General features: G+C 40.4%; 1 protein-coding gene across 1 annotated transcript in view; it reads left to right on the forward strand.

Annotated features, from left to right (window-relative positions):
• The window catches only part of ZCCHC24 (zinc finger CCHC-type containing 24), a 240040-nt gene extending 233878 nt beyond the window's left edge, over positions 1-6162 (forward strand). Inside the window, exon 4 of the mRNA XM_066600352.1 lies at positions 4903-6162. Coding sequence (XP_066456449.1) covers positions 4903-5016 — 114 coding nt within the window. The 3' untranslated portion in view covers positions 5017-6162. The remainder of the gene's footprint in view (positions 1-4902) is intronic.
• The last annotated feature ends 5826 nt before the right edge of the window (positions 6163-11988 follow it).

Consider the following 11988-nt stretch of genomic DNA (forward strand, 5'->3'; position numbering starts at 1 on the left):
GAGACTAATGAAACACCATACAAGAGAGAAGCTTCATCATCCTATTTTGCCAAACCAAATCAGTTTGAACTTTGCAATATGTAAATCTTAGTGCTTTTGTTGGTCTCACATTTACAAATACATTACCAGAAAAACATTATTGAGTTCTGAGTGTGATTTTTTTTTTTTTTGTATTTAAAACCAGACAATATTTGGCAATACTGTATTATTGTCTATGTAATAGTGCCATGTATCTCAGAAGTGTGACGTGATCGATAGAATCTGATTCTTAAACTGAATTAAGCACCCCAAAATTAGTTAAATCAACCTGTTTCCAAACCAGATACAGAATTTTTTTAATTTTTTTTTTTGGGGGGGGGGGAATTTGAAACTAGACAATATGTATCTCAGAAATGTGACGTGATAGATAAAATCTGATTCTTCAACTGAATTCGGCACCCCAAAATTAGTTGAATAAACCTGTTTCCAAACCAGATACAGAAAAAAATGTGATTTGTTGAGCAGTGCATTTTGAGGAACATTTTGTTTTCCCCACACCAAGCCAAGATTGCAAAGGCTTATAGGTGTCAGAATGATAGATACCCCCACAAATGACCCCATTTAAAAAAAAATACACATTTTAATGTATTCACTAAGGGGTGTCAATAAGTATTTTACCCCACAGTTTCTTTTCAGGAATTAATGCAATTTAGAGGAGAAAAAAAATAGAATTTCATATTTTTTGCAAATAAGTCATTTAAAAGACAGGATTTTTTTCTGTAGTGCACATGATAATGAGGATTTTCACCCAAAATGGATAGCACACTTGTAGAGCCCTTGAGAAGCCAAAACAATGGAGGACCTCCACAAATGACCCCATTTTGAAAAATAGACCCCTTAATGAATTCATATAGGCATGTGCTGCGTATTTTGACCCCACACTTTTTAAATGAATCTAAGTAAAGCAGAAGGGAAAAATTACAATTTTCATGTTTTTGGCAATTATGTCATTTTAAATACGGGGTTTTTTTTGAACAGCACACATATGAATGAATATTTACACCCCAAAATGCATACCCCTGTTTGTCCTGTGTTCAGAAACATACCCATTGTGGCCCTGATCTTATGTACGTATGCACAACGGGGCCCAAACCGAAAGGAGCAGCCGATGGTTTTCAGAACAGACATTTTACTTAAAGGTGTTTGAGGCCCCATAGCATACTTGTAGAGCCCCTGAGCCGCCAAAACTATGGGAAATCCCTACAAATGACCCTTTTTTGAAAACTAGACCCCTTAACGCATTCATCTAGGGCTGTACTACATATTTTTACCCAACAGTTTTTGAATGTATCTGAGCAAAGCAGAAGGAAAAAAGTTTCATTTTTTGGCAATTGTGTCATTTTAAAAATAGTTTTTTTAGTACAACACACACATGAAAGAAAACTTTTACCCCAAAATGGATACCCCCATTTGTCCCATGTTCAGAAACGTGCCCATTATGGCTCTAATATTATGTCCATATGCACAACAACGGGACTCAAACCAAAAGGAGCATTAAACCTTAACTTTTAAGTAATCACCATTATCCATTGGATAATGGTAATTACGTCACTGGGGACCGCTCATCGCGGCCCTTGGTCAGCGTTCCAGGTTTTTAGCTACATGTAGTACCCAGAAGCAAGGAGACTTTAAATTTTCCAGGCCCTCCCCAGCTTCTGCGCTTGCGTCCGCCATTTTGCAGATGGGCACATGTACCAAAAAGCCCGCAGATCAAGATCTCATCGGGGGACATCGCTGGAGGCCTTAGGTACGTAATTTACCATCGTATCCGTGATGGGAGGTGAAACTTTAACTTTTTTATACTTTTACGTGGTCGCCGTTTTGTATTAGAAAACAGTGACCAGGGACCGCGTACCGCGGTCCCCCGTGAAATCTCCAGGCTCTTGGCTACGTTTGCTAGTCAGGAGCAGGGAGATTTTAAATTACCCTGGCAATCCACAGCTTTTGCCCATTTTGGCAGCGGGCGCGTGTGCAGAAGCCGTTGTCAGGTCTGCGGATTATTTCGGGGGCCTTAGGTATGTAATTTCATCTCCCCTCACAGATATGATATGTGAGGGGAGATGAAACTTAAACTTTTTTTACTTTTTATTTTTAACTTTAAATGATCGCTGTTATCCATTGGATTGCAGTGATCATGTGACAGGGAACCACATACAGCTGCTCACGGTGATATCTATCTGCTCTTGGCTACACATTAGCCAGGAACCAGAGAGATTTTAAATTTACCGGGCCCTTCTGTGCACGCGTCCGACGTATGACACCGTCGGGACCAGGAGGCCAGAATGCCACAAAACATCGCAGAGGACGGGGTGAGTACTTTCAGCGGCCCTAATGGATCTGATCCATCAGGGCAGCTGAATCTTTAACTTTTATTTACTTTTCATTGAGTTTTATATAATCGCCGGCATTTGATAAATGCTGGCGATCATGTGACTGGGAAGGGGGGTTCCACGGCCCTGGATGACAGGTTCAGGCTGTCGTCTACCTCCAGGAGCTGGCAGCATGGAGCTGTCATGTCCACAGCTTGCAGGGCTTTAATCCCCGCAGGGAGCATGTTTTTGCATCCCTTGGGATTAAGGCCCAGCAAGCCATGCTAAGGGGTTAAAAGGTACTCTCCCTAAATGTGAACATTTGTGGGTAACTTGGCTAGATAGACCAGAGCTAGCTCCTTTCTCAGTATTACAAGATGGAATATTTGGATAAGGTCCATATGACACAGTATAATGCAAAAATACACCTGATACTTGGCAAGTCCATGTATAATTACTGAAATAATGCTCTGTCTTAATCAATTTATAGAGATTGCAGAGATGTGATCTTGTGTAATAACTACTATTTGTGCTCAAGGACACTTTCAGGAACCTTTGCCATTAGATAATAGTACGGATCTTGTATGATTCCAAACAAGATTTTTGTACAATGAACTAACGGTTTTAGTTTTGTATATTGTAAGTTTGGGAGGGGGTGGTTGGGGGCTGTATGTTTTTTTTTTGTAAAATTTGAAAAACGTACGTGATAAAAGAAAACTTTATTTTCTTTTATGCTGAAACTAATCCAATGCCATATGTAAAAGTGGGTTTGTCCATGTCCATCATCCCACTGACTTAAATGTAATTTGACATAAACAAAAAACGAATGTCAGTGTACAGTTAGTCACTAGATATATACAAATGGATGAAAAAAATTGATACACCTTTGCAAAATATTTATTAAAACTAGTAAAATTAAGAGGGACATTAGAAAGCATAGAAGTTGCTAGTCTGACTGTATCATTGAAAGTCATTATATCTAAGTTTCTCCATGCAGGAAGCTGCCATGTTTCTTCAGTTATTTTCCAGCTACACCCAACAACCTCACATCTGGTTTGTTAAGCTGCCAGAAACATTATTGGTATGTCATGGCATATTTTAAAGGCCAAAAACATGATGTCACACAAGCAGCACTGAAGTGATCTGTGAATACTTTATGGGAGTTGTTCTTCAATACAACTGTTTCCATGGAGGTTTCTGGTTGGTATTTTATATGTATATATAACCAGGTTAAGATACAGCATCACTCAAAGACGTTTCCTGCATGGACATTTAATATGGTCCCATGTGTTCTCAAGGAAGACTCTGCATATGTAGTTTGTAATCTATTGCTAAAGTTTAAGGGAAAGACTTTTGAGATCTTTGCAAAAGGTGACCTACAGTATGTCTTAAAGATGCCACTAAAATATAGTGTGTAGATGACCATTGACTTATTAGTAATTGATATCCCCAGTTTCTTAATTGGAATGGATGCAGGCTGACAGTAGGACATTTTTACATTGCCCTGACTGACTTTCAATCAGATCAGTAGCATAGCATGAAATCCTCAATTCTTAAAACATGATAGAAGAGGAACAGGTCCTATCAGCCCTTTGAGGCAACCATGTTTTGAAACCCGAGGCCAACATGTTGGAAGTGTTCCTGATTTCTTTTGGCTCAGTATTTTTGATGAGAATTTGGCTGTCTATAGAAAAATATCGAAAACAGTATCACACACGAACATTTCAACCAAAATCTGATGCTATAGGTATTCTCCTTTTTCAGATAAGTAAAGTATGAGCCCATAGAGTTTCTTTCTATATATTGTTTTTGTAAAGCATTGGCTATCTGCAGTGTGGTTTGCTTTATTCACTGCCAGCATCCAGTCTCGTTTCTCTCACAAAAAGTGGCCATGAATTGATCATGCTAGGCAAAATGCGGGATCAATGGGGTCCATTTAGCACTGTCGGTTCCCTCCCGAGATGGTGCTATTTGGCCTCAGGGATTTCCCTTTCCTGCTACCTGAATAGAGCAGGAAAGCAGAATCCCCAGTGCAGATGTGAAAGCACCCTAACTAGTGAGGAAGTGGAGACGGGGCTGCTCTGATTACTGGGCTCAGCTTGCAGTGCACTCTGAAATTTTTTCATAAGTGTGCAGCAATCAATCTTTAACCAGGTTTGTGGTCCCGGCACTACAGCGTGTAATAATTGTGGAACTGGCTCCAGACTGGCTAAGATTTGTCCAGGCCAGGATTGATGCCAAGTACAAAGATACATTTGTAAACATGTATTTGTAATCCAGTCATTACTTATTGTATGTAACTTTCAGATTCTATACTTTGCAACTTTTTAAATAACTAATAATACAATTTGCATACTAAAATAGCTAATTATGCACTTATTACATTGTAAAAGCAGGCGAGAGCTAAGGGAAATGCTCTACAAAGCCCTGCTGTCAACTGCTAAGGATTGGGTTGAAGTCCACAAACAGCTGCTGAGTTACTACAGTATCCAAACTTAGTATTAGGTTGCAGACACAGTGATTAATCCTTTGTTCCTTTCTTTCCCGTTAACAGCGACCTTTAGAGAAACCTGATGGTCTGGATGTATCTGATCAAAGCAAGGAGCACCCACAACATCTGTGTGAGAAGTGCAAGGTTCTTGGCTATTACTGCCGTCGTGTCCAGTAAACAGCACACAGAGGCTGGAGAGCTGAGGACGACAAGAGAACGACAACAGCGACACAGTGACTAGTGTATACACTAATAATATGCCTTATGAGTATTAGAATGTAACATTCTTCCTGTGTATGTGTACTTTTTTTATTTATGAATTATTTGGGCTGTTTAACTGTTAACACAGTTGTCATTTGCCTCCAGATTTTCCCCATTTTTCTGGGGTTTAAAAACTTGGGAACTGGATATTTAATGATACAGTTATTAAGAATTATTTTCTATAATGTGAAAATAGTTTCTTTCTTTCCTCCAATATAGAACTGCAGATCAAATTACATATACTTCCATAGCCCTGAATCCATTAAATAAAAATGTTCAATTACTCTAAGGTTCACACAATTTTTGATGGAGTTTTTGAGCTAAACACAGTAGTGGGTAAAAGAGACACGGCGTTATTTTTTTCTCTTCCTTATGGATCCACTCTTAGCTAGAAAAAAAAAACTGCATCAAAATTTGTATGTATGAATCCAGCCTAAAACAACTAATACAGAGAAAATGCAGTCTCTCTGCATCTTGCCCTTATCATGCTAATGATTGCCCAATTAGATCTATTAAATGGTCAGAAAACTAAATTATTTCTAAATTACATAACAAATTTATTTATTTAGCGCCCTCTCGGTTACTTGTAGAAGACAGACGTTTTCTGTTCTGATTTTGTTTCCTTTTTAATAATCTCTTTTCCTATCTTTTAGAGAACATTTTTTGTTGTTTTGAACTGACTCCAAGTAAAAAAAAGATCTGGATGCAGATGGCAACATTAAATCACCAATAATAACATACCTGCTCCCACTTGGGGTGGAGTAGGGGACTTTTGTTTACATGTACTTTAATCTTTTTGCTACTGGAAAAATTCAAGGAGATATCCAGAGCAGCAAAAGGGGGTAGAATAAAAAACTGGCCTAGACACAAGTAAAACGAAAACACAACGAACAATAGTACTGTGTCTGATAGAAACAGAGTTACTCGTTGGGTCTTCAACTTTTATTCTGTAGGCCAAAAGCACACATAAAATGATAACTGTGAAATTGGGGGTGTCCATGGATGAAACTTGTCTCATATCCCTAAACTAGTGATTTGCAACAAGAAATATTTATAATTGTTCTTTTTTAAGCCACTTTGTAGAATTTATGTGTCTGTTTGTGTATTATTTTTTATTGTGGTGTACTGGATTCCTCTTACTCACCAAACCAGAGCCCATATTGAGGAACAAAGTTTGCTCATTAAGATCCCCGGTTTTATACTAGTAGTCACTAATTTCATTGCACATTGATATTTTCTCTATTCCCATCTCTGAACCTCTACTCAAAAGCAGCAATGCCCCCACATCTCAATATAAGATAACATATGTTGCTAAGAATGGAGGCACTGCAAGCTATGGAAAACTGCCAAACACTGTAAGAGACAGTGTTGCACAATACATTTTCTACAGTAAATGGTGAAGGGCTTGAGATGTCAAAACTCAAGATCTTCACATTATACAACATGATCAGTTTTCTGCTGTACTGAATACCTTGTAACCTACGGCAACCGGAAGAGAAAGCCCTAGCATTTGCCCTTCCACACAACAATAGGGATGAGCGAGTATACTCAATAAGGCACTACTCGGTCGAGTAATGTGCCTTAGCCGAGTATCTCCCCGCTCGTCCCGAAAAATTCGGGGGCCGGCGCGGGGCGGGGAGCTGCGGGGGAGAGCAGGGGGGAACGGAGGGGAGATCTCTCTCTCCCTCTCTCCCGCCCGCTCTCCCCTGCTCCCCGCCGCAACTCACCTGTCAGCTGCGGCGGCCCCCGAATCTTTAGGGACGAGCAGGGAGATACTCGGCTAAGGCACATTACTCGAGCGAGTAGTGCCTTAGCGAGTATACTCGCTCATCCCTACACTACAATATTTCATCTTCACTGTCAGTTTGGTAAACTCGAATGCTTTCCAGGATCTGGTGTGTGGACAATGGAGAAGCTCTGGGGCCATGGAAAGTAAAAAGTCAAAATTTTGATTTGGTTAGGACATAATTCAGACCTTTTTATGTCAGAATTCAGATTTTTTTTGTCTCTGAATTGTATTTTATATTGTACCATGGCGCTAGGACCTCATATTGGACAACTCCAGGCTAAATCAGAAGAACCAGGAATGTTGTTTCTTCATTAATCATAAACATTTTAAACCCAAACTTTACACATGAGAATAAATAGTAACAATAAGGACCACCAGGTCGCCACTTTCTGCAGCTTTCCTTAGCAGCAACATAATGGTACGATACAATTTAGTGGTTAGTTTACTTGATAAATATGCATTGCTTATAGATTTATTTTAAATTGCTCAGAGGCTGGTGCTTTATAGACTAACTGCAGTATTTTTAATGCTGAGCGAAGGTGGTGGAGATATGCAAGTCCAGGTAAGTGATGATGGCCAATGATAAGTGGTCACCACAATCGCCTATAATTTGGTTTGGCAAAAGAATGTTTTTGTGTGACAGTAGCATAGCGGTAGTTGTACCAACAGAAACAAATATTGGACTGGGGGAGCCTTGTTTTAGAAGAGAACATTAGTCCAGTCTTCTTAACAGAGCGTGCGCCTAACAGTTAACATAGGTCAGAACTAATACATGCGTCATACAAACAATAGTCATTTTTGATGGTGGTTTTAGTGTTTCATTCTTGCCCTTTTACCCTTAACCAGACTCTGATTGATCTAGTTCCTTTGCATTTTTGTGATTTCAGTTTTGTCAGCTCTTGATATCTATCATGAGTTATCGCCATCATTTCTTGACAATGCATTCGTTGTGAAATCTGACATTGAAAGTCTTTATTGTAAAGGCCCAATTATAATAAACGATCACCATTTATCACTCAATTATGACTATTGCTGAAGTGACTGCTTTGTGTTACTGAGCAAAACCATTTTATATATATATATATATATATATATATATATATATATATATATATATATATATATATACATATACATATATATATTTCATAATGGAAACATTGTACAAAAAATGTCCAATATGTTTCATTAAACTCCTATACATAAATTATTTTCAGCATAATATACATTTATTTAAGTAGAAAAAATTATGCCAGAATGTTCCTGTAGCCTTTAACAAAGTTGTGTTAGAAAAGAGGTTCTGTTTTTTAACAAGAAAGAAGTGATGCTACTGTTTTCCATTTGTTTGAATGGGGTTAAGCTGCAATACCAGACATAATGGCTGATGGACCAGAGGGGCAAAGTTACTGGGGGGAAAAAACTGAACTCCTTTAGCTTAGTCCATTGTAGACCACTTACTGTTGCTGTTGCAAATTTATGCTAGAATTTAGTTTGCTTCATTTTGATATTTGAGAAATTAACAAGACTCTGTCACCATGTTTCTGCAGCCCTCTGAGAGCACCATAAAGGCCCATTTACACAGGACAAATGTCGGGCAAGCGATGCCCGACACTCTTCCCTGTGTTTCCTCGCTACCGTGCTGTTGCACGGGAGCTAGCAGAGCTGTCTCGCTGATGAAGCGGCCAGCAGGGGGGCGGGGTAGTGCAGGAGATTTCTCTCCTCTAGCTCCCATGCCCCCTCTCCATTGAGATAACGCAGTGGCCGTTCACTACTGAATGGCCGCTGTTTAAACTGAGCGATGAGCTCATCACTCATCGTTTATGCAGCATAAAAGATCAACGAGGAGCTCATCGCTCAGTTTAAACAGCGGCCGTTTAGTAGTGAACGGCCACTGCGTTATCTCAATGGAGAGGGGCGGAGAGCAAGAGGAGAGAAATCTCCTGCACTGCCCCGCCCCGCTGATGGCTGCTCCGTAAGCGAAACAGCTCTGCTATCTCCCGTGCAGGAGCATGGGTGCGAGGAAACACAGGGAAGAGTGTCAAGCATTGGTTGGGAGAAATTTGCATTTTATTAGTATCACATAACTAGTCCTGCATATTCATTAGCTGCAGCTAGCCACACCCACCACACCCTCCAGCCAATGCTTGGCAGCTCTCTCTATGCACAGTAATAAGCAGTCAGCTGTCAATCATTGGCTGGAGGACAGGGTGGGTGGAGCTAACCTGTAGGTCATGAATATCCAGGATTACTTTAAGTAGTCCTCTCTGCATGTGCTGCTATTGATAAATTGCAAGTTTCTCCAAAACTCCTGCACAGATTCCCAGCAGACATATCACTGTAATCAGTGTGTCTGTCACTACCTTGTGGTGCTCTCAGTGAGGGGGACAAAAAGATGGCGACAGTCTCTTTAACTCATTTGACAAAATAGTTTTGTTCCCCGCTGTAAAACATTTGATAATTTAATCTTAGATTTTTCTTACGCCGCTCAATAAAGTAAGATTAATAAGACTAAGGGCTCAGTCAGACGTGCGTTAATTGGCGCGTAAAAAAGATTGCACTGCGTGTGTAAAAAAAAAAACGTGTGACCACGTCCATTGTCACCCATATGTTCTATCTTTTGTAAGTGCGAATATAATGCGCATGTAAAAATCGGACATGTGACCACTTCCATTGAAAAGCATTGGTTCCATATAGATGCGGATCGCAAACGCAAGAAACATGCGCACATAAAAACGCCTGTCTGACTGAGGCCTAATAGAGCTATGACAAATATATAGTAGTATATTCTCTGCCTCCCACCCTCTCACCTCATTATAGTATCATGGGCTGAACATAAAATAAAATGTTAAAGGGAAACACAAAGTTATTGAACCTTGGTTGATTGTTCTTTGTATTAACGGGAAAGATATGGACTAGAGCATTGTAGCACTTCTGAAACAGGTCAGGTAGAGAGATCTGGTAATTCTATATTGAGAAGTCATAGACTGCGAGGCTTTCGATAGGCCCATTTGCATAGGCCAAAAATTGGCCAACTGTAGTCAGCACCAATCAACAAAGCATGTCGATCATCACTCATTTATTGCGTTTACACATAGAAGATGATTGGTTCTATGGGGAAGAATGATCGTTAATATGGTTATTTGTTCCCATAGAGCTGTCATTGATTGGCTGTTCATCTTCGCTCCAGGAGAGTTACAGCCAACCCGCAGGCATTTTTATGCTCATATAAATAAGCACATCAGCTGACGAATGAACATTTGCTTGTTTAAAGGCTGATCTTTCATATATTTACAGGTGCTGACTATCGGAAAAACTAACGTTTGGGGGGAACGTTGATGCCCGCTAGTCTGCCTGTGTAAATGGACAGTTGATGATCAGTGTTCCCCCAATGAAGCTGGGTTTACATATACTGATTTCTGACCAGTTAGACCAATCTTGGAGCTGATGAATTGGTCTGAGTTGGCTGTTTGCACCCACAGATTCTTTATGAGGATAGAAGCAATTCTAATCTGTTACGATTGTCCTAAAATAAAACCTGCCTATTTCATGTAATGTAGTTGCATTTTAGATATCTTTCAGATGCTATTTACACGCTGCAGTCATTGTGATTTTTATGCACATCAGATCCATTTTCTGGCAGATGAGACAAATTTCAATCATATCCTTCAGCCATTTGCACACACCAATTTAGATTAATATTGGTCTAATTGGACAGAAATTGGTCAGATATAAGAGCTTATAAATGAAAGCGACAATTTGTAAAGGAAAGAAAACAACATACTAATGGCAAATTAACCCAATTACAGACATAGCTGTTTGCAGGGTAGAGTATTTTTAAACTCTTAATTTCCAGAGCATACAGCTAAGAGGGAACAGTGTTGATATGTGAATGTTTACTACATACCTCATTCCAGCTGATCTATTGAGCTTTGTCAGGAAATCAGAGGGATAGAGCATGTTATGCTAGGATATGAACGCCAGATCAGTGATGCACATCTAGATTTGCATACCTGCACTGTTTAGCAATGCTTCGTTCACATCAGTGTTGGAGTTTCTCTTTTCCTGTTCTGTAATGGAAACAGGTAAGCAGAATCACCTGGTTGAACATATCCATCTTATGACGGAATTGATAATAATACGATCCCTTCTGTTTTCTTTCTGTGATAATCCAAGATGAGAAAGCCTGGCATGCTGTGCCATTTTCTCCTAGATTTTATGGAATTTGGCAACAGAGGCTTCGAACAGTGATGTGAACGAGATCTAAGAACTCTTTGACTTTATGACTGATCTGGCTACTCTCTAAGGGCTTAGTCAGACGGGCGTTTTTTGCCGCGATTTGCGCATGCGCATGCGTCCGGCGATTTTTTAAAACCATTGCTTCGCAATGGTATCGGACACATGAGCGCTTTTTATGCGCTCGTCCGAAAAATTATAGAACAAAAAATCGCAGATCGCACCTATCTGCAATCTGCGATTCCTGTTCGCTTCTGTATATGCGCTCAATGGGGCCGGCGGCAGCAGCGCCGACCCCATTGAGAACATATAGAAGACAAATCATTCTTCTCTGCCACAGCTGTAACAGCTGTGGCAGAGAAGAACGATGTTTGCCCATTGAATTCAATGGAGCGGCAATACAGCCGCTCCATTGAAAGCAATGGGCTGCCGGCGTGCGCGGGGTTAATTGTCGGGAAGGGGTTAAATATATAAACCCTTCCCTGCAATTCATGCTAAAATGTGTTAAAATAAAAAAAAATTGTATACTCACCTTTCCGCTGCAGCCGGAGTCCAGCCGCGGCCGCTGTCAGTTCTCCTGAACTGCTTCTCGGCACTATTCAGCCGGCGGGGCTTTAAAATCCCCGCCTGCTGAATGATCTGCTCTGATTGGTCACAGCCTGACCAATCAGAGGCCGGTTTCACTCACACACCCATTCATGAATTCATGAATGGGTGAGTGACTGCTGCCTCTCAGCGCTGAGCCAATCAGGGGCAGGTCTGACTCACATCCATTCATGAATTCATGAATGGGTGTGAGTGAGGCATGCCTCTGATTGGCTCAGCGCTGAGCCAATCAGGGGGCAGGTCTGACTCACACCCCCTTC

This window comes from Eleutherodactylus coqui, chromosome 4 (assembly GCF_035609145.1).
Source record: "Eleutherodactylus coqui strain aEleCoq1 chromosome 4, aEleCoq1.hap1, whole genome shotgun sequence".
In the NCBI taxonomy this organism is placed as follows: Eukaryota; Metazoa; Chordata; class Amphibia; order Anura; family Eleutherodactylidae; genus Eleutherodactylus; species Eleutherodactylus coqui.